At 55.8% G+C, this 23,039-nt stretch overlaps 1 protein-coding gene across 1 annotated transcript in view; it reads right to left on the bottom strand.

The window, feature by feature from the left end:
* FGF18 (fibroblast growth factor 18) overlaps nucleotides 1-22,200 on the bottom strand; it is a 61,303-nt gene extending 39,103 nt beyond the window's left edge. Inside the window, exons 1-2 of the mRNA XM_014889938.2 lie at nucleotides 21,679-22,200; nucleotides 21,373-21,409 (exon numbers count right to left, since the gene is read on the bottom strand). Coding sequence (XP_014745424.1) covers nucleotides 21,373-21,409; nucleotides 21,679-21,710 — 69 coding nt within the window. The 5' untranslated portion in view covers nucleotides 21,711-22,200. The remainder of the gene's footprint in view (nucleotides 1-21,372; nucleotides 21,410-21,678) is intronic.
* Nucleotides 22,201-23,039: the final 839 nt, after the last annotated feature.

The following is a 23,039-nucleotide window of genomic DNA, read 5'->3' on the forward strand; positions in this document are numbered from 1 at the left end:
CACATCATCTCATACCAGCAAATACCGTGAAGCCTGGAAGTGCAAAACTCAAGAGAGCTTTGCAGCATTCCCAGTTATCCAGGGACAGCAGGAAGAAAACCTGAGGCAGGCAGTGCTGAGCACCAGAGCTCCAGGAAGTGCCCTGAGCCAAAGCAATGAGGTTCTGGCACTGAAATCTGGGATTTTGGTACTTGACATTTTGAGCAGAAAGTGATTCAGCTCTGATTTTGCTGTCAGAAGCCCACAGGGAGCTGAAGGCACAGGCACAGGGTGGGTGAGGGAGGCTCGGGGCAGTGCTGGGACATCCACGGCCATGCCAGAGGTGACAGACAGGGCTCACAGTGTTTCCCCTGCCAGCAAACAGCACAGGCAGGAGCTGTGAGCCAGGGCTGGGCTCTGAGAGAGGAGCAGCCCCTGGCAGAGGCCAGGGCAGGGTGGAGTTCTGCCAGCACAGAGCTGGGCTCTGCTTGTCCTGTGCCCCCCAGGCACCACAGCTCCACCTGAGCACAGCACACAGGACCTGCCTTTTGACAGAAATCACATTCATTTCTTTTTTTCCTTGCTGTGTCTTTCCTTGCTTTCTTTTCGAATCCCACTGTTGCCAAGGATGCTGAACTACCAAAGCCAGGGATGTTCCAGTCATGCTGACAGTCTGCCCTGTGCCCACAATGCAAGGCTATTTGCAGCTACAATTCTGGCTCCATCATTTTAAGATTTAAAACAGATTTTAAATCAAGATGACGTCGTTACATTGCTTTCACCACATGTTAATGAATTTCACATTTGTCTAGGAAAAAAAAACAAAACAGGTGGGATTTGAATTGGGGGAAGGGCAGGTTGCTTTGCTTCTTTGGAAACTCCCAACAGAAAATACAATCTATTTTCCAAAACATGTTTTAATTCTCTTCTGATTGTCCCTGGAGCACTCACACTGCAGAGCCCCTGCCCACAGCTGCAGTGCCTCAGTGGGCCCAGGAGCACCCCTGGAGCTTCCTGCTCAGAGCTCAGCTCCAGCATGTCACCAACACACCTGTGACACCAACACACCTGTGTCACCAGCACACCTGTGACACCAACACACCTGTGACACCAGCACACCTGTGTCACCAGCACACCTGTGTCACCAACACACCTGTGTCACCAGCACACCTGTGACATCAACACACCTGTGACACCAACACACCTGTGACATCAACACACCTGTGTCACCAGCACACCTGTGTCACCAGCACACCTGTAACATCAACACACCTGTGACATCAACACACCTGTGACACCAGCACACCTGTGACATCAACACACCTGTGACACCAACACACCTGTGTCACCAACACACCTGTGACACCAACACACCTGTGTCACCAACACACCTGTGTCACCAACACACCTGTGACATCAACACACCTGTGTCACCGACACACCTGTGTCACCAACACACCTGTGACATCAACACACCTGTGTCACCGACACACCTGTGACACCGACACACCTGTGACATCAACACACCTGTGTCACCGACACACCTGTGACACCGACACACCTGTGACACCAACACACCTGTGACATCAACACACCTGTGACACCAACACACCTGTGACACCGACACACCTGTGTCATACCTGTCCTTCCTAAGCTCAGCTAATCAGGTACCTCTGCCCTTTGCCAGAAGGGCTCCAGCAGCACAGGGGGTGACACAGGGGTGTCACAGGTGATGTCACAGGGGTGTCACACAGCGGGGGACGGGGTGACATCTCCTCCTCCCCAGGAGCTGAGAGCATCACCCTCAGACAAGCCCTGAAGCAGCTGATGCAGGAGTGAGCAGGTGATGCAGGGATCAGCAGGTGATGCAGGGATCAGGAGGTGATGCAGGAGTCAGGAGGTGATGCAGGAGTGAGCAGGTGATGCAGGAATCAGCAGGTGATGCAGGGATCAGGAGGTGATGCAGGAGTGAGCAGGTGATGCAGGAATCAGCAGGTGATGCAGGAGTGTGCAGGTGATGCAGGGATCAGGAGGTGATGTAGGAATCAGGAGGTGATGCAGGGATCAGCAGGTGATGCAGGAGTCAGGAGGTGATGCAGGGATCAGCAGGTGATGCAGGAGGGAGCAGCTGATGCTGACCCCAAGCACAGCCAGCCCAGCCCGTGCCACTCCAGCACTGGCGCGCTGTGCCCAGCTCTGCCCCGGGGCAGGAATCCCGCAGGAGGAGCAGCCACAGCTCCCCGGGCAGCTGAGCTGTCCCCTGGCCTGGGGCTGTGCTCAGGGCAGCAGAGAAACCTGGGCCTTTAGCTGCCTGATTAAAGATAAGCTCAGCTTAAGCAGCCTGTGGAAACAGGATGCTCTGCTGGAGGGTGGCCAAAGGGAATTCACCGTGCCAGCCTGGGCTGCATCTGGCCTGCAGCACAGAATATCAATACCCAAAAATAAAATTTCATGCAGTGCCGATTTCATGAGATAAAACCTGTTTGATGATGGCTAAAATCGGCTCTCACAGAACCCCCTCCCTACAGGGTGCACTCCCTCAAGCAGCAAACCTCTCTGAGATAAGGAAGTCCATGTATACACACCATAAGAGAGACTCTTCCATAAATCTCACAAAAATTAGTAACACATGTCTCCTCTGGCAGCTGATTGCCAACACTCAGTCAGGGAGGTCACCTGAAACCAAAAATACACTTGAATGCAGAAATGTCTCAAAGTCCCTTAAACTGAAGGGCTCTCACTCCTGTGCACCAGAGCAAGTTTCCCTTTTTTGTTTTCCCCACTGAAATGCTGTTACTGCACACGAACGTTTCCTACACAAAGTGAGGAATATTCTCTTTTCTGCCTCTCAGTCTGACCATGCACAGCTCTGCAGGCACAGAACAGAGCCTGGCTCAGGGCTGCACACAGCAGAGCCCTGAAGGGAAGAGCTGCCTGCACCTTCCAGCTCCTGAGCAGGGCTGTGGGACACAGGAGACAGAATTCCTGCAGGATTTGGGGTTGTATTATGGTCTGTCTGTCCAACTGGTACAGCTGCTGTCTGTGCCAGTTTCAGCATCCCAGTTTCATGTAACTCTGTCTCATTCTTTGGCAACCATTTATAACCTGCCAAATCCCAGTTGTTACATCAGAGCATTGGATTTAGTTTCATTTTCACTCTTCCTCTCTTTTTCTTTTCCATCAGTTCCTTATTCATTTACTCATTATTTGTCACTACACCTTTCATTGATAATATGCAGCTGCAAACACAGTTGGCTATGCAGAGTTTACACAAGGGAATAAACAGCATTTCTTTTAAAAGCAACCATCACCTCAAGCCCCAGAAGGAACAGAAATGCCTCAGTCCTGAGAAGCTGCTGTCCCTCGTGTGCTGTCCTTGCCCAGGGAGGAGCACTCAGTCAGTCCCACCTCCCTTCCCAAGCCAAAGGAACCAGAACTGACACTCCTCTTCTAGCGACCCTACAGCAAGAGATTCTCACGTGCTTCTTTTTTTTTGCCAAATGATTCTCAAATAAGAGTGGATTTCACTTTAGATGGCTTTACAAGGCTCCTGCAGCCTAAAGGATGAGTCCCCTCTTCGTTAAACCCCAGTGTGAGGGAAGGGCCATTCTGCTGACACAGCCAAGGCTTCACTGAGCACGAACCCAAGACAAGGCTCCAGGAGCAGCCCCGAGGTGCCAGCCCTGCCCAGGCTCGTGCCCATCCCTGCACTCACAGATGCTCCTGAACGGAGCCATCCCAGCCCTGCCAAGGTCAATGACGCCCTGCCCGTGCCAAGCCACGTTCCCAGGGTTTGGCTTTCCCCCCAGGCAGCCTCCACGCACTCTGGATTTGCTATTTCCAGCTTTCCAGTAACAGGGGATGTTAATCTGTTATTGTTCATGTCACAAAGCGTTACAGCACGAGATGTCCAAGGCCCACGGCGTGGCCAAGTTAGCTGGGAGCTGGGATTCACAATTTCCTGCTGTTCCTGCCACGGAGCACTCAGCAGAGAGCAAACCATGTGTCATCCCCCAGCTGAACCAGGAATACCAAACCCTCTCACTAAGGGCCGTGGTGATTGCCAAAGATAAACAAATCAGCCTATTCAAAGTCCTCTCAAACCCCATCTGATAAGCAGGAAATACTTATTACCTTTCAGCCAGCAAATCAACCTAATATTAATGATTTTCTCCATGACCTTCTAAGCACATGAAAGTTAACTCAATAAGGTCAGCAAGAGGATATCCAAGACAGATCTCTCAAGCCCTCCAAGGCAAGTAACAAACCACTCTGCTTCCCTGACTTTGGCAGAGTTCCTGCATGCAGATCCCAGCAGGATTTGCCAGCTGCCTGTGGCACACAGTGAAACACAGAGCTCTCCTTTTTCCTCCAGTTAACTGCAAAGCCAATCCAGCACAGGATGCTGTTACCCCGGTGCCACAGAGCCAGAGGGGGGTGGATGAGCGGGGCTGGGGCATGAGATGTGCAGAGAGGGCACTCTGGCACTTTGTACTCCCACCGGGACAGAGACTGAAGGGCAACAGTGCCAGGATCCCACAAATGGACCCAAGCCTGTCCACTGAACACAACTTAGAGCTTGGCTGTGGTGTTTGCTTCTTCCTGATACCCACGGAATTTGTTGTTTTTTTTTTTTTTCTTGAAAAAGAAATATCCAACAATTTAAGCTGCACTCTGAGCCGTGGGAGATGTCACCATGGATGGTGACTGTGCACCCTTTGGGATGGTGTGTGAGGAGGGGCATGGAGCCCTGTGGAAGTGCTCGTTCAAAGGGATCAGATCTGAGACTCCACAAAAAACTCTCCCAGGGGCATTTACAAAGTATTCCACTGGAATGCTGTTTGGCATTGTCTTTTGGAAAAGGAGAAGGAAATGGGGTGGTGCAGGAGTCAAGCCTGCCCATCCCTTTGGATTTCAGAAATGTTAAATAAGCCCCAAAGAGAGCACATTTACAGGGCTTGGGAAAGGGGACAGAGCTCCGTGAGGGGACCCACACCTGGATCCAGACTCTGCCCTGCAAGTGCAGCCTCCTTTCCTCCAGAGCTGCCCTGAGCATTCAGAGGCAGATGGCAGCTCCGGAGAGCTCTGTCCCTGGGGACACAAGGCTGGGACACCCAGCCACACTCCCTGCATGTCCCAGCCCTGCAGCCCTGCAGCAGCAATGCATCTCCGGGCCCTGGGACGGCAGGAGCTGTGTTACCGAGCCTGGTGAAGCCACCAGGGAGCCTGCAGGGAGTGCCAGAACCTGGAACCTGAGAGCTTGAGGAAATGAATGTTTTATGGCCCATCAGTCAGTATCCGACCATTTTCTAGAGAAAGATGACGCCACCTTCAAGAAAATGAAGTTTCTCCTTTTGATGGTGGAATGAGCCATGGCCAGAACTGGGAAAATGCACCATTTGTGACGTGCTGGGATTCTAAACTTGTTGCACCCTGGGAAATGGTTAATCCTGGGGAAGAGCAGGGTTCCAGCCTTGATGAATGGCTTTTAAAAACCCAGCTGGAGGCAGGACAGCTCTGCCCAACTGCAATGCAGCTCCCAGAGGGGCTCCAGCCCCCCCAGCTCTCCTCTGCCCCCACACCTGCCTGTTGTCACTGCTCAGAACAGGTCAGTGCCAGCAGCCCCCGGTGACATCGCTGGCAATGTCCCCACGAGCTCAGCTCCCTGCACGGGGCAGCCCTGGGAGCTGAGGGCGATCTGCAGGATGCCACAGCTTGCCATGGGCTCCTGAAATACAGCTCAACTCCTTTTCTTATTTCCCTGCAGTTGTGATATACCTTTATGATGATGATGATGATTATTAGTTAATGGCTGGTATTATTTTACCACACTATCCATCAGGCAAGGAACAAGCAAGGCTTTTTCTTTCTTCCTTTCTTTCTTTGTCTTTTTTTTTTTTCTTTTTTTCATGCTTGTTATATCTGTGCTATATACTTCCTCTGCACACAGAAATATCCCTTCAAAGCTTGATATTATTGAGCAGCTTTCAAGCATGCCCAGCAGAGCCATGTATTCTCTGCATTTGTCTGGCCTTTGTTTCTAGGAATGAAATGCCAATGGCTGAACAGTGTGACTTCGTTTCACTCCTTCATTCCAATACTTGTTCTATTTCTATCCCACTGGGTCAAACTCACCTATTGTGAGACCTCACCGATTTCAATTACATCAGGGATTAATTTGTTCCATGGCGTTGAAGCTGTTAATACAATCCTGGCTGGCTCTAGATTAGAGAGCAGGGTGAGACCTCCCTGGCAGGCAGTGTGTTTAACAGCAGTCTTCATCTGCAGTTTTGTTCAGCACTGGGGTGGGGTTTTTCTTCCCTTTGTGCCCCTTTGCCCCTCTTTTCACAATCTTCCCCTTCCTTTCTCAATTGCCCTTATCAGAACTGGGTGGTCCCTGTGACTTTCCCTGTGCCTGGCCCGGTGTTGCCTCCCGGGGCTCGCCAGGGAGGTCAGGGCTGCAGGAGTGACCCAGCACCACGCAGAGGTGCCCACGGCAGCCCTGGCACCTGCCCTGCCCGCGGGGCACTCTGCTCTGTGCCTGTGCCCATCCCTGTCCCCTGCTCTCTGGGGCAGTGCCAATGTCCTTCACCCTCCCTGCTCACACCAGGACACGCAGATCCCTCTTCTTTTTCACGCCCTGTCCCTCCTCACATCCTCGCTATTGCTGCAAAGAAATCTGCACCAGGCTCTGCAGAACAGCCCCAGCCAAGCCCTGGGAAACCAGGGAGCGGGGAGCTTGGCACGCCCCAGCTGCCTCCACTACCTGAACAAAAAACATCTTTACTTGATGGAGAAAGCTGAAATAACCTGCCCTGCTCTGCAGGAATGAAACCCGAGGGATACTCACGAAAACCTGAGGGATACTCAGGGAAACATGAAGGATACTCAGGGAAACACCAGGGATACTCTGGAAAACAGGAGGGATACTCAGGAAGACACCAGGGATACTCAGGAGAACTCCAGGGATACTCAGGAGAACGCTGCCATCACCAGGAGATAGAAGATCACCAAAAGCCAACCTCCCCGAAAGTGAATGAACATTTGCAGGGCAGCTCCTGAGCTGCCCCAGTGCTGCTCCTGGGAGCTGCTCTCGTCTGCTCCCTGATCCTCCCAGGAACGCAGATCCTGCTCCCACTGCAGAAAAGCAACTCCCTCTAGGGTAGAACACGGCAACTGCCGAGCCGTGCACACCGGGCCAGGGCAGGGCTCTCCGAATGCCTTTTTATTGCATTTACACCGAGAACTGTCCCCACACAGCTCCCAGGCACTGAGAGGTGACTTCTCTAAGAGCTGACCCAGCACAGATCCCCGGGGACCTGCCTGAATGATCGCACATCACTTTATCAGCTGTCCCCCCTGGAAATGTTTTACCAACTCCAATCAGTTCCACCCCTGCTCCCTGTGACAAGCCGAACAGCCAGTGCCCCTCTGGGGATGGTGCCAGGGGAAGGGATCTCCTCAGGAGTCCCTGCCAGTCACAGCAGGATGGAGCAGCACTTGGGCATCCTGATCTCCCTCTGTGCCAGCCCTGCTGCCACGGAGCTCCCTTCCTGAGCAGCCCAGGATCAGTCACAGACTGGAAGGGACCTGAAAGATCACCTGGTTCCAGCACCAGGGACACCACCCCCTGTCCCAACCCCAGTGTCCAGCCTGGCCTTGGGCACTGCCAGGGATCCAGGGGCAGCCACAGCTGCTCTGGGCACCCTGTGCCAGCCCTGCCCACCCTGCCAGGGAAGCACTTTTCCTCATATCCCATCTAAACCAATTCTCTGGCAGTTCCCTGTGTCCTGGCACTACACCACCCTGTAAATTGTCTCTCCTCTTTTCTCAGCTCCCTCAGTGCTTCACCACTGCCTGAGGATCAATTCTGCTTGCACAAGCCACCCTCGATGGCAGCCCCAGCCTGCTGCCCCAGGCCAAAGGGCTCCACGAGCATTTTTGCATCCAGGCTGTCCCATGGAGCCCCCACAAAACCCATCGGCATTAAGAGGGAGAAATAAAAAATATCCTGGCTGGGTTGGTCTGTAAAGGCTCTTCCTTCAGCTCAGCCAGGATCCCCCATACCTGCCAGCAGTCAGGGAAGTTCTCCTTCCCCAAGAGCACTCTGAAATCCATCCTCAAGCCCTTTCCCTCTCCTGTTTATACCACGCTCCCTCTATTACCGAGAAATCTCCAAATAATTTATAAGCCCTCAAGCTCCCGCACTAACAGGGCCATAAATCACATTTCCAAACCCCATCACCTGCTGTTCCCAAGGCTGGGGCTGGACCAGAGCAGCTCCTGAGCCCTGCAGAAGGCAGCTCTGTCCTGCACCAGCCACATTTGTTCCCTGAGCATCCAGGGAGGGCCCCAGCCCTTGTCCTGCCTCGCTGTGCTCTCCCCACCCCAACACAAACACACAAAAAGGGTTTTCTTTGCAGAATCAAGCAAGGGAGGAGGATGTTCCTGGCTGTTTTCCTCGAGGAAGGAAGGAGGTTGCCCATGCAATAACCCCTGAAGGGGCAGTGCTCGCTGGGCTTTCCTGCGGGCTCTGAGCCTCTCCTTGCCGTGCCAGCTCGCTGGGTTTCTTTTCCAGGGGATTGCAAAAGCCTGAATAACAAGGTTTGTGCATGAAGTGCTGACACAACCCTTAGCTGCAGCATCCTGAACACGATACCAGGAGAAGGACGCTCCCTGTGTGGCCCAGCCCATGATAAATAAAGCATTTCAGCAGCCAGCACCGACAGATCATAAACCTCCACGAGCAGAAACACCACCAACAACCCCAAAAGATTAGAGGGCTTAGGGGCTGGGATGATTTAGAGTTGGGGTGGAAGGGTCATTATTGCTGAATAGGTGGGGGTGAGTGGGCCACAGAAATCAATAAACCATTCTGCTCCCAGGGAAGAAGGGCCACGCTGATTGTGCAAACACATTTTCCATTCCAGCCCGAGCTCTGCGACTCCCCAGCCCGGGGGGAACACAGGAACCCCCTCCCCTGGCTGAGGGACAGCGACCTCAGTCCCTGACCTGTGCCAGGAGCTGCCACTCAGGGCACAGCTCACCTGAGCCCCTTGGGTGGGCACTGCTCACCTGAGCCCCGTGCTGGGCACAACCTGCAGCTCCAAGTGGATGCAGATGCAGGACACGTGCAGCTCCATTAATTCCATTTTCTAGGGAGTTCAAATACCTGGGCATACCTGGCACAGGTATCTCAGCTGCTTTCAGCACCACCATCAAGTCAGAGCCTTCCCAGTGCCCAGTTCTGGCACTGCACAATCACCCAGCAGGTCCTGCCAGCACCAGCGACCCTCAGGCACCCAAGAGCTCTGAGATCCATTTCACCCCAATCAAATGACCCCATCTGGGTGAAATTATTCCAAAAAAGCCCATCTGGAGTTTCCACAGTGCCATCAGGGATGGAGGTGGCCACAGGATGAGCCACAGGAGCTCTCTGATCCTGCAGCAAGGGCAGAGCAGGCTCTGCAGTTGGATTTCCAGGCACAGGGCTCAGAGGCAGGGAGCAATTCCTCCTTTGGTCCTCCCCACTCCCAGGTTTTCTCCTTTTTTTCTCCACTTTCTTTCTAGGAAACACAGCAATGACAAAAAGACACTGGCTTTGGAGAGTGAAGCCTGTGTACAAACAGAATAAACCTCTACCATACAAATGCACAGAAAAACATGCAAATACACACAAATACACACAAATAAAAACAAATACACACTAGAACATACAAATACACAGCAGTTTGCACCCCAAGCCCATTTCTGGGGCACACCAAGCAGGGAAGCAGCAGCCAGTGGCAATGCTGCTATTCCCACAAGGAGCTGAGCTCACAAGCACGTTCAGGTACAAATGCTGGCAAGGTTTTAGAGCTGCTGGTGGAGCACAGGGACCTGCTCTGCTCCCCCCTCTGCCTTCCCAAAGGAATTGAAAGAAAACCCTCTCTAGATCAGTCAATAAAATATCTGCAGTTTGCCCAGCTCACATCAACCTCACAGCTTGCAGTCAATGGATTTCAACTTTACTTGGGATTTTAAGAGTTTTTAAAACAGGTAATTTCATCTTCCCTCCAGAAATAAATTCCTCAATAGCTTCACTGCAAAAATACTCCCAGGAATGGACAATTCTGCTGCTTATGTACCAAAGACAGCCCGGAAAAAAAAAATCAGATTACTACTGAGCCTTATCAAAAATGTGGCATGAACCATGTGTTGACTTTAATCCAAACCAAACTGCCAATCTGCCTTCAGGATCCCATACAACAAACACGAGCCCAGGGCCAGAAATGAAAAGCAGGGTTTGTTTTCTAATAGAAGATTTGTTCTGATCTCTATTAGCCACGCTTCTGCCTGGAAATATTTACACTGCAAATGCTGGGCAAATAGGATTTCTTATCTTTCTGCTTTGTTGAGTTAGGGGAAAGTCTCATTTGGTATTAATTAATTTAGATTGCGAGTTTCCCATTTTCAGGGAACAATTCTCAACAGTTTTGGAAAATAAATTTGTTCTTGAAATGTATTAAATGAGGGAAGAAAATGAAGTGGTGTTAAAATCACTGAGGTTTGTGCTGCTGCACCCCTGCACAGCCCGGGGGTACCAGGGAGAACCCCACACATTTTGCTCCATCCCTCACCAGCCACCAGCAGAGGGAAAATGGAATTCAGGCCAGGCCTGGGCAGGCACAGACACGAGACCTTGTGGCCTCAAGTGGGGACCCCAGGAGCCCCCTGAGCCACGTCCCTGCCAGCCCTGGGGACACCCACAGGTGCCAGCCCTGGGCCACACCCAGCTCAGGGCAGCTGTGCCAGCTCAGCCCTGCTGACCCCAGGGCAGATTTGCACAAATCTCCTTTGGAAGGAGCAGAAGCTGGGGGTGCTCAGTGTCCTGGCACACACAGTGATGGTGCACACTGGGGAAATCAGGCTCCCAGAAATGAAAGGGGAGCAAACAAATTCAATTTTCTTGTTTGCTACATTTCAACAGCAATTAAATTCCCATTGCCTACTCTTTCAACATGAACAGCACAAGGCAAGCCCTCTGCCTCACTGCCACACTGCTCCCATTTGTTATGGGACAAGGGCAATGGGTTTAAAGTGAGAGATTTAGAATAGATGTTAGGAAGAAATTCTTTCCTCAGAGGTGGTCAGGCACAGTTTGCCCAGGGAATCACAGAATATTCTGAATTGGAAGGTGCTCACTGGGGAACCCCAATGGAACAGCCCCAGAGTCCCTCCCGTGCCATCCTGAGATGTCCCAGCTTTGGGAACCCCAATGGAACAGCCCCAGAGTCCCTCCTGTGCCATCCTGAGATGTCCCAGCTTTGGGAACCCCAATGGAACAGCCCCAGAGTCCCTCCTGTGCCATCCTGAGATGTCCCAGCTTTGGGAACCCCAATGGAACAGCCCCAGAGTCCCTCCCGTGCCCAGCCTGGTGCCAGGCTGGCACAGCCCAGCTCCCAGCACGGAGCTCCAGCTTTGATTCCAGGGAAGTGTGCAGCACTCTGGGACAAGGGGCCAGTCCTGAGCCCTGTCCCTGTGCCCTGTCCGTGTGTCCTGAGCCCTGTCCCCATTCCCAGCCCTGTCCCCGCTGCTCTCCCATCGATTGTGCTGCTGCTCTCTCGGATCTCAGCTGCTCGGGACTCGCCCCAATCACGGCGAGGTCGCGACCAGGGGGTCACAAAGCTGCAGGACATCCATCATTATTAATTGTACAGCTAATCAATGGTGCCCTGCCCGTGCAGCCCCACAGCCGGGCACTCGGGGATCCTGTGGGATCGGCCTGGGGACTGAGGGGTCAAAAGCAGCTTCGTGTCAGAGCTGGAGAGCTTGGCTGGGCATGGAGCACACGCTGCACTCACTCTTTGTTCCCACATTCCTACAGCCCAGTCGAGTTCCACCTGTGGTTTGAATTCAGCCCGGGCAAGCAAACACGATTATCTGGCCAGGACTGTGCCCAGAACTCCGAGGGAGGAGCGATGGAGGAGATCACGAGGGGGACAGGAGGGAGTGACCCCATGGGGACAGGAGGGAGTGACCCCATGGGGACAGGAGGGAGTGACACCATGGGGACAGGAGGGAGTGACCCCAGGGGGACAGGAGGGAGTGACCCCATGGGGACAGGAGGGAGTGACCCCAAAGGGGACAGGAGGGAGTGACCCCATGGGAACAGGAGAGAGTGACCCCAGGGGGACAGGAGGGAGTGACCCCAGCCCTGTGGTCACAGCACTGCCACCTCTCCAGACCTCCCCTCTCCTCACATGGATAAAAAACATCAGAGGAGCAGCAAAATGCCCTTCTCTCAAAAATGTCCCTCACGCCCCTTCCTGATTGATATTCCCAGGGCTCCCCATGCCAGCAGCCGTGCCCAGAGACACCCAGCACACACAGAGCCACTGACTGGGCTCACCCCACTGCTCCCTGCATTTCTGTGCAAGAGCAGCTCAGGGTATTCCAAACGATTCAAAAGCTTTTTAACAAGCTGTCCTTCAAAATGATGCCAAAGATAGTATTCGAGGAGGGAAAAAGGGATTTGAAACACAGAGCAGGAGAAAAAGGAACTGGGAGGACTAAGGAGTGCTGGGAATACCCTGTAGGAAGAGCAATCCGTTGTTAATTGCTGCACCCTGACGTTTGTGCCCACACAACATGCACTTCTCGAGCCCCTTCACCAAGGTTTAGCATCCATCCCTTTGGATTTGAAAAGACGGGCAGAGGAATCACGGGGCACACTGGTCCCAGTGCCAGCCCCTCGGGTGGCCCCACTTCCATGCCCAGGTGCTGAGCCCAGGCTGGACCGTGCCCCATGTCCTGTCAGCAGGGGCAGGATGTGCTGGGCCATTCCCCACTGCCCTCTCCTCATCCCACAGAAATCCTCAAAAATCCTCCCAGATCGCCAATCCCCTGTTCAACAGCTCTGCCCGGTCTTGTTGATTGACAACACTTTTGATGAAATTTCTCCTGATATCCCATCTACACCTTCCCTGGCACAACTTCTACCCCAATGCCACAGCCTCACACGGTGTGAGCAGGGTGTGAGCAGGGTGTGAGCAGAGTGTGAGCAGGGTGTGAGCAGGGTGAGAGAAGGGTGTGAGCAGGGTGTGAGCAGGGTGAGAGCAGGGTGTGAGCAGAGGGTGAGCAGGGTGTGAGCAGGGTGTGAGCAGAGTGTGAGCAGGGTGTGAGCAGGGTGTGAGCAGGGTGAGAGCAGGGTGTGAGCAGAGTGTGAGCAGGGTGTGAGCAGAGGGTGAGCAGGGTGTGAGCAGAGTGTGAGCAAGGTGGGAGCAGAGTGTGAGCAGAGTGTGAGCAGGGTGAGAGCAGGGTGGGAGCAGGGTGTGAGCAGGGTGTGAGCAGGGTGTGAGCAGGGTGAGAGCAGGGTGGGAGCAGAGTGTGAGCAGGGTGTGAGCAGGGTGTGAGCAGAGTGTGAGCAGGGTGTGAGCAGGGTGTGAGCAGGGTGTGGGCAGAGTGTGGGCAGAGTGTGAGCAGGGTGTGAGCAGGGTGTGAGCAGGGTGTGAGCAGGGTGTGAGCAGAGTGTGAGCAGGGTGTGAGCAGGGTGTGGGCAGAGTGTGAGCAGGGTGTGAGCAGGGTGTGAGCAGGGTGTGAGCAGGGTGTGGGCAGGGTAGGAGCAGGGTGTGAGCAGAGTGTGAGCAGGGTGTGAGCAGGGTGTGAGCAGGGTGAGAGCAGGGTGGGAGCAGGGTGTGAGCAGGGTGTGAGCAGGGTGTGAGCAGGGTGTGAGCAGAGTGTGAGCAGGGTGTGAGCAGGGTGTGGGCAGAGTGTGAGCAGGGTGTGAGCAGGGTGTGAGCAGGGTGAGAGCAGGGTGGGAGCAGAGTGTGAGCAGGGTGTGAGCAGGGTGTGAGCAGGGTGTGAGCAGGGTGTGAGCAGAGTGTGAGCAGGGTGTGAGCAGGGTGTGAGCAGGGTGTGAGCAGGGTGTGAGCAGAGTGTGAGCAGGGTGTGAGCAGGGTGTGGGCAGAGTGTGAGCAGGGTGTGAGCAGGGTGTGAGCAGGGTGTGGGCAGGGTAGGAGCAGGGTGTGAGCAGCGTGTGAGCAGGGTGTGAGCAGGGTGTGGGCAGAGTGTGGGCAGAGTGTGAGCAGGGTGTGGGCAGAGTGTGAGCAGGGTGTGAGCAGGGTGTGAGCAGGGTGAGAGCAGGGTGTGAGCAGGGTGTGAGCAGGGTGTGAGCAGGGTGTGAGCAGAGGGTGAGCAGAGTGTGAGCAGGGTGAGAGCAGGGTGTGAGCAGGGTGTGAGCAGGGTGTGAGCAGAGGGTGAGCAGGGTGAGAGCAGGGTGTGAGCAGGGTGTGGGCAGAGTGTGAGCAGAGTGTGAGCAGGGTAGGAGCAGGGTGAGAGCAGAGTGTGAGCAGGGTGTGAGCAGGGTGTGAGCAGAGTGTGAGCAGAGTGTGAGCAGGGTGTGAGCAGAGGGTGAGCAGGGTGAGAGCAGAGTGTGAGCAGAGTGTGAGCAGGGTGTGAGCAGAGGGTGAGCAGGGTGAGAGCAGAGTGTGAGCAGGGTGTGAGCAGGGTGTGAGCAGGGTGTGGGCAGGGTGTGGGCAGAGTGTGAGCAGAGTGTGAGCAGGGTGTGAGCAGGGTGTGAGCAGGGTGTGAGCAGAGTGTGAGCAGGGTAGGAGCAGGGTGAGAGCAGAGTGTGAGCAGGGTGTGAGCAGGGTGTGAGCAGGGTGTGAGCAGGGTGTGGGCAGAGTGTGAGCAGGGTGTGAGCAGGGTGTGAGCAGGGTGTGAGCAGAGTGTGAGCAGGGTGAGAGCAGGGTGTGAGCAGGGTGTGAGCAGGGTGTGAGCAGAGTGTGAGCAGGGTGAGAGCAGGGCTGGCAAGGGCAGGACACGCTGTCACTGCGTGGACAGCACTGCCCCGTGGCTCAGGCTGGGATGCAGCTGCTGCTGTGGGCACGGCTGGCAGGGGCTGGGGAAGCAGTGCCAGGGAAGCAGTGCCAGGGACCCGGCCCCACGTGGGACCCGGCCCCACCTGGAGGCACCAGGGCACAGCCCCAGAGCCCCCGAGGGGAAGATTGGCACTCGGCTCCCACCCACCGCAGCCCCTGGGGCCGAGGGGAGGCAGCACAAAGGGAACACTCAGACCATGACAGGCTAAGCCTCCTCCTTCCTCTCTGCTCCCTTTTCTTTCTCTTCATGCTATGGCGAGGCTGCTGAATGGCAATAGGGAAATACTTTGGCAGAGCCAGACAGTCTTTTATATTTTGGGTTGGGTTTTTTTTTCTTGCTTTCCTTCCAGCTGCTTTGCAGATGCCTAATCCTCCCTGGACATCTGGGGAGGTACCAGGACACTGAGGCCACATGCCAGGTAGGCAGCACAGTGCAAAACTCCTGCTTGTACCTGCTGCTATGGCACAGCGTGTGACCAAAACACAAAACCCCCGGGCAGGAAAGAAAAACAATCACGTCTGGACCTGCCAGGCCACAAAGAGCCAGGTGGGAGCCCCTGGTCTCAGCATGAGAGCACAGGAAGGCCGTGCCCTGCAGCAGAGCATCTCACAGGCAGCAGAACATTCAGGTGCCTCCCTGGGGCTCCCAGCCCAGCCCAGGGCAGCGGCCCTGGCAGGGCATCCCCATCCCTTCCAGGCACCAACAGCAGCCATTCCTCTTCTCCCTTTTAAAATCACATTCCATGAACACATTTTTCACCTGAACTTATCATCATAAAGTATCCAAATCTGTGGAAAAACAAAGCAAAAGCAGGTCTGTAAGGGAGAACAGGAGAGAGCAAAACAGAGTCCTAAGGAAAGGAAGAGATACATAAAAATGCTCCCAAGGATCTGGGAAGTAGCTTTATAGATCCAAAATAACGATTTTCAGTCCCAGGGGAGTCTCTCTCCCGAGCTCAGCCTCCCACAGCAGAGGAGAGACCCCTGGCCTGGCCGAGCAGCTCGGGGCTATCAGCTTACAGCAAAATCAAATATTCAGTGTGGCTGCCCGAGCCCCCAGTGCTGCTCATCCTCCCCGAGCCTCCTGCAAGCCCCAGCGGCCACTGCCAGCCCCAGAGCCCGGGCAGTGCCACCCTCTGCCCACTCTGCTCTTCTCCCTCCCACCTGGGAGCCAAGCTGCTCTGGGAGCAAAAACCAGCTCTGAGTTTGAGCAGGAATTCCTGTTGTGAATCCCACCCCAAACCCTGCAGCTCTCAGAACCCCTCACTGCTCTGAGCCCTGCACCCCTCAGAACCCCTCACTGCTCTGAGCCCTGCACCCCTCAGAACCCCTCACTGCTCTGAGCCCTGCACCCCTCTCCTCCATCCAGCCTGGTTCTCGTCAGGTGCAATCAGGAAAGCAAAACAGAAACACAGCACAACCACCACGCTGCCTCCAAGGGAAATCTGAACCTCGTGGTGTCCTCCGACATCCATGTCCATCCCTGTTCCTCTGAAGCACCTCAGGAGCTTTGGAAAAGCAAAGTGCACTCACAGAGGGTGCAGAGTGAAGCCCCCAGCTCTGCTCTGCTGCCCCTTGCCACAGCACCCCCTGAAAGCCAAGCCCCCAAACGCTGAAGCAGTTTTGTGTCAGCCTTGCTGGGCTGAGGCTCTGGGAACAGCTCTGCAAATCTTCCAGAGCATCTGTGAGGGCAGAGGAGCTGTCCCAGCTCTGAAGGGCTGGGGATGTTGAGGGAGAGGATGTTCAGAGGCAGGGTGTGCCCAGGGCACGGAGCCCAGAGCTGCTGTGGGGCACAGCTGCACATCCCAAGTGTGCAGGAGCAGCACCCACACCCACACCCACACCCACCCGAGCTGAGCCTCTCCCACGGGAGACATCACACACCACAGCACACACCAACCACTGCCACCCAGCTTCCCTGCCCCAGCACAGGCAGCTCCTCCACCGTGTGTCCTGTTCCTCCAGCAGCCCCAGCTCTCCCAAGTTCGGGAGGCAGAAGCAGGATACACCACAGGGCAGCTTCAGGACACAGCACTTCATGGTCTGGTGCAATGAGTCAGCAGCAGGAATTAAAATGCCTTGTGGCAAGCCCATGGTTGTTTCCTGGAGAGCAAGGACATTTGAAACTGGAACGAACAATTCCAAGTGCAACAGGACCCTGCCCCTGCAGGATGCAGGCCCGCAGAGCCACAGCGTCAGGAGCTGCATCCTCCACCAGCAGTGCAGCACAGCACGGAGCCAGAGCCAGGGACCATCCCATCACCATCCACAGCCTTGCACAGGGCTGAGCTCCTCTGCTCCTCTGAGCAACCAAGGCAGGTGCAATCCAAAACAGCACCAGAGAGCTGCCCAGCCTTCCACAGACCACATCTGCCACATCTGTCCTTCTCAGCATTACTCCACCCTGCTGCAGCAGGAGGCAGGAGCCGGCCGAGGGATGCTGTTCCCAATCCGGGCTGTTCCCAATCCGGGCTGAGCACACAGGGCAGGCACAGGAGGGGTCACCCAGCCTGGGGCTGGCACGCAGGGCTTGGCCACGAGGAGGGAGCAGCACAGGGAGGCAGCACCTGCCCCATGCCCTCAGGAGCAGCGTGGGGTGCCCACAGCTCCATCCCTGGCAGCACACACAGCCTCAGGACATTGTGCCACCCCAGGACGACAAAGCAGGTGGGCGCCCATCTGCAGGGAGGGGACACAAGAGGATAACCCTGGTGGTGACGTGCAGCCCAGCACTGCCTTTGGTGCTGTCACCAGCAGGGCAGGGCCGGGAGCTGTGGCTCTACACTGCTGCACACCCACAGCAAGAGTGGCCAGGCAGGGAGAGCTGTGGCCAGGACCTCCTTTGGCTGCTCCACAGTGAATCCCCAGAGCCATTTGGTGGCACTCAGCCCCGGCCTGCTCGTCCCAGCAGGAGCAGCAGGCAGGCACAGGGGAGGAGCTGCTCCCCTCTGACATGTGCTGCGTGTGGCTCCGCCAGACCGCAGGGTCTGGCTCGCTGAACGTGTGGAAGCAACACTTCTCCATGTCTCACTTTACAAAGCCCCAAACAATAACTGTCTGTCGCTGCACAGGAGCTTAGGAGAAACATCCGTTGCTATTGGCATGGTGCACGGCAGCCTTCCTCTTACACAACACCAGCAGATGTGAAAATAGCCCAGTGCTGCCTTGTGCGTTCCTCTGACCTCCTGTTTGCTTCTGGATCAGATTCCAAAGCTGGATCTTAACCTACAAGAGCCATAAAAGCAAAGGATTTGGCCCTATCAGGGACCTCTTCATAATGTAAGACAGATGCACTCGGTGCAGGAGAGCACAGCGAGGTTTATCAGCAGGGAGGGGGCTCAGGCAGGACCACCCCGAGCTCTGCAGCACAGCCAGGACACGGCCCCGTGCTCTGCCTGCCCCTGCACCCCGGGTGCTCAGGGACACAAGAGCTGGGAGCTCCTGACACACTCAGAACCCCAGACCCCACTGCTCAGGCACACTGAAGCTCCTCCAGCCCCCACCTGCCCCGGCCAAGGGGGCCCTCCGAGCTCCCGTGTCCCCACACTTGTTATCCCCAGGGTTACTGGTGCTGCCAGAGCCAGCAGTGCACGGGGAACTCCCCTCCAACCCTGCAAGGGGTTTCTGGGGTTCCTGACCTGCTTGAAGAACAGAGATTGACTCCAAAGCCAAACCCAAAACCACTCCAGGACACTCAGAATGAAAAAGCACATGGAAGAGAAATTGCTCCTGGAAGAGTGAGAAGGCAGGAGAATAAAGTGAAGAATGCCAAAGATAAGTGACAGAGGGAGAGTTCAGTAACCATCAGCAAAAGGGCATCCCTAAGAACAACCTGCATCAATAAATGAAGGTCTCCAGGGTCTGTGAGGGTATCCAGTGTCCCTGCTTGGGAACTGCAGCAACCCCAGGCATCAGAGTGACTTCCTGAGAGGCAGGAGAAGAAAACAAGGCAGGGGCATTGGAGAATTGGGACTGCTGAATGACCTGTGAGCTCCAGGGCTGCTCCCAGGGCTGTGCTGCACCCACACCCCAGCAGAGCTCCCCTCTGCCCCACCACGTGTTTGTCCCTGTGCTCCTGGGTGGAAAAGTCACCCCATGGCAAAGCCCTGGAGGAGCCTGACTCATCCAGGGCTCCAAATCCTGCTCCTGGAAACTCCTGACCCTCCAACGTCCCCCTGGCCAGGGCTGGGAACACCTCCCAGTGCTGCCAGGACCTGTCACACCTGCCCCATCACCCTCTGGTGCCTGCAGGGTGGCCTTGGGGCCTGTGAGCAGCTTTTGGCCAGAGCTGAGCCCCCAGCACAGACCTGCAGCAGCTCACACGTCCATGCCCCCCTGCCCTCCGCACGGGGAGCCACCAGAACACAAAAAACACCAGAGCACACCCAAACCTTGGGGTTTTATCCTAGAACCCTTCCAGCCCCACACACTCCGCAGGGATTTCTACCTCTGCACACCAGGCAGCAGCAGAGCAGAGCAATTCTAAGACCAGCACAGGGGACAAGCTGCAGATCACGGCAGGGCAAAAGTCAGCCTTAGAATATAATCCACTTCTGGAGCTCTTAAATCTCCCCAATACAACACAGAGCCCTTTAAGCAAAACTAAACAACTTCCTTTAGACTAAATAAATATTAAACCTAAGTGATGCATTAATTTACTCCAGTTCACCAAAGGCTAACTCCTACCCAAACTGATCATTATTAAAGAAATCCTATAATCCCTCGCTCCCATTCAGGCTCAAAACATATAATCCCGTGAATAAATCCAGAAAGAAAGTGTAACAAAACGGGCAATAAAAACTTACAGCATTCACATCTTTTCATCTACCATTAATACTGTAAACACTCACTGGAAGGCCCTCGAGTATGACTAATCTGATGTTTTGGCTCCGCAGCAATCGCCGGAGGAGCTTCGCTCTGCGAGTGACACCCAGCGAGCCCCGCCGCCCCTCGGGCCACCTGGGCCGGGCCAGGGCACCCCACAGCCCCCAGAACGCTGCATGGAGGGCAGCAAGTGTGGTTCTAATAGCACCAGAGCACTGAGCTTTCTTCTTTTTTTCTTTTTTTTTTTTTTATTTTTTTCTTTTTTATTATTTTATTGCTTTGGAAGCCTGCGAGCTCCAACTGTATAAATGCCAATAACTTTGTTTTAAGGCTGCTGAAGTAAGAGATCAGATTTTAGCAAGTGCTTTCCAGGCAGTCAGCCAAACTTTTTCTGATTCACTAAAAGCACCGAAGGGAGGGGGAGAGGAAGGGGGCTGGAGGGCTGATTAACTTCAGTTACCGCACAAGCGCAAAAAAAAAAACCCCTCTCCCGCTGCAAAGGGTTCCGGCGCTGCGAGCCCTGCGCAGCCCGAGATTATCGGGCTGAAAAATCGCCGCAGCAGAGCAGCAGAGCAAAGCCCTTGCAGCAAACACCATTCCCAGCTGCGGCTCCGCTGCTCCAGCAGGGGAGGCTCCGCTCGTGTCGGGTTCGAGCTGCAGTTTTTGGACGGGACGAGGAAAAACAATGTGATGGGGGATGTTCTGGATGGGTGGGAGAGCAGGGGATGGGGCTGGTTCGGGTTTGAGCTTGGCCACAGGGATGGAGCCCCCTCCAAGAGGGGACCATCCAGGACCATCTCCGGCTGCCCCTGGGGATCTGCAGAGCGTGAGGAGCAGGTGCAGTCCCGGCCAAAGCTCAGCTCGGGGCCGAGGGTGGCACAAGTGTCCCCAGCCCGGCCGGAGCGTGGCTGCAGCCACCGGAGCAGTGGCACCTGCTCTGCAGGTGGGGCTGCTCCAGGATGCCCAGCGAAAATCCCCGTGGCAGGGGCAGCTGCTATCCCCATCCCATTCCATCCTCATCCTCATCCCCATCCCCTTCCCATCCCATCCCCATCCCATCCCGCGGGCTCCGGGGCTGCAGAGCCTCGCTCAGGGTGTTCCTCATCCCTCATCCCGCGGCCTCATTCCTGCCGAGGCAGGATCAAAGGCTGGGGCTGGCTTGGACGCCGTTCTACTGAATAATGGGGAGGGAGCACGCAGCCTCCTTCTCTTGGCTAGCAAAACTTGTGTTTTTCAAAGCATCAGTTTTTGGGAGTGAGTTCCCGAAGAGGGAAGGGAAGGGAAAAAAAAAAAAAAAAAAAAAAGGAGGGGGGAGAAAGAAAGGGAAAAAAGGGCGAGCAGGAGAGCTCCTGCTCTTCCAAGGCAAGTGCATCAATCAACGCTGTTCAAGGAGAGTCCAGCACTCCCTCTCACATCATTAGCCAGGCTAATGCACTCCAGAGGATCCCGCTACCGGCACCGGCTGCACCCCTGCCCGCGCCGGGGCCGAGCACAGCCGGGCACGGAACGCGAGCCGAGCGCAGGGCAAGCCCCGCTCCGGGGCAAGTGACGCTCCAGCATCTGGTGCGGGCTCCGTGCAATACAGCCACAAAAACTAGAGAGAAACAAGTGAAAGCCCCAGCCAAACCTGCCTGGCACTCGAGGTCAGCACGCCGCCTTTGTTTCTATTTTACAACCAAAAGCGAGAGAGGATAGAAAGGACACGTACCTGTACCTGAAAGCACAGCAGCAGGAAATGTAAACATCTGGAGAGGAGAAAAAAAAAAAGCAACAAAAGATCAAATGATGCGGTAGAATGATTAAAGTTGATTTTTTTTCTTTGTTTTTGTTTGCAATTTTTTAAAGGGCTCAGAGCGATGCTCTGCTTATAAAAAAGGCTCAGGTCCCCATTACCACTTGGCTGCAAGGAAAATGCAACCGGAGCCTCCAGAATGAAAGTTTAAAAAAAAAAAAATTAAAATATTTTTTAAAATTAAAAAAAAAAAAAAAATTAGAAATATGCCATAATCCTTACAGGCAAGTGCAGGCTGAGAGCAGTGAATACATCGCTGGGCGAGGAGGGGGTGGCCGGTGGCTGGTGGCTAGCGGAGCGCAGTCCCCCGCCGCCGCGCTGACATGGGAGCGATCCGGCCGGCGAGCTCCGCTTGCGATCCGCGCTGCTCCGCGATGTGATCCGCGCTGAGATCCGCGATCCGCGCTATTCCGCGCTGCGATCCACGCTGTTCCGCGCTGTGATGAGCGCTGAGCTGCGATCCGCGCTGCGATCCGCGCTGCGATCCGCGCTGCGCTGCCCCGAGCTGCGCTCCGCGCTATTCCGCACTGCTATCCGCTCTGCTCCGCGCTGCTCCGCGCCCCGCGCCGCCGGGAAGTTGTGGTACCGCCCGCTCTGCCTCCGCCGAGTGACTCGTCAGGCATCAGCTCTCCTCTCCCCCTGTCTCTCCTCCTCCTCCTCCTCTCCCTCTCTCCGCCTTTGGGGGGATGAAGGTGCTTATTGTCAGTAACTTCCGATCATCAGCAAGTGCCCCCCCGCGTCCCCCCGGGCCGGGCCAGCCCCGCCGGGCGCACGGAGCCTCCGGGCCCCGCTCCGGGCGGGCGGCATCGGGAACCGGGAACGGGGAACCGGGAACCGGGAGCGGGGCACGGAGCGGAGCGGGGCGGGACCGCCCGGGCGGACCCGGGGCTGGCACCGCCTGCGCGGAGCGGGCACCGCCCGGCCGGGAGAGCGATTTTACAGAATGAGGGAGGGGGGATCGGGCTGCCCCGAACCCCCCCGGTACCGCAGAGCGGGCACCGCCCGGCCGGGACAGAAGGGGCTCAGAACCGCAGGCACAGCGGCCGCGGGGAACCCCGGTACCACCGGTACCACCTCTGTCACACCGACACGTGGGGAACCCCCGGTACCACCGGTACCACCTCTGTCACACTGACACCTGGGGAACCCCGGTACCACCGGTACCAGCTCTGTCACACTGACACGTGGGGATCCCCCGGTACCACCGGTACCACCTCTGTCACACTGACACGTGGGGAACCCCGGTACCACCGGTACCAGCTCTGTCACACTGACACGGGCGGAACTCCCGGTACCACCTCTGTCACACCGACACGGGCGGAACCCCCGGTACCACCTCTGTCACACCGACACTTGGGGAACCCCGGTACCACCTCTGTCACACTGACACGGGCGGAACCCCCGGTACCACCTCTGTCACACTGACACGGGCGGAACCCCCGGTACCAGCTCTGTCACACCGACACGTGGGGAACCCCGGTACCAGCTCTGTCACACCGACACGGGCTCCGGTGCGCCCTTCCCTGCGGCGGGGCAGGAGCGAGTCCCGTGGCCGCCGAGTCCCGGGCGGGCGGCAGCGGGGC

This window comes from Sturnus vulgaris, chromosome 15 (genome assembly GCF_052056855.1).
Source record: "Sturnus vulgaris isolate bStuVul1 chromosome 15, bStuVul1.hap1, whole genome shotgun sequence".
Taxonomy (NCBI): domain Eukaryota; kingdom Metazoa; phylum Chordata; class Aves; order Passeriformes; family Sturnidae; genus Sturnus; species Sturnus vulgaris.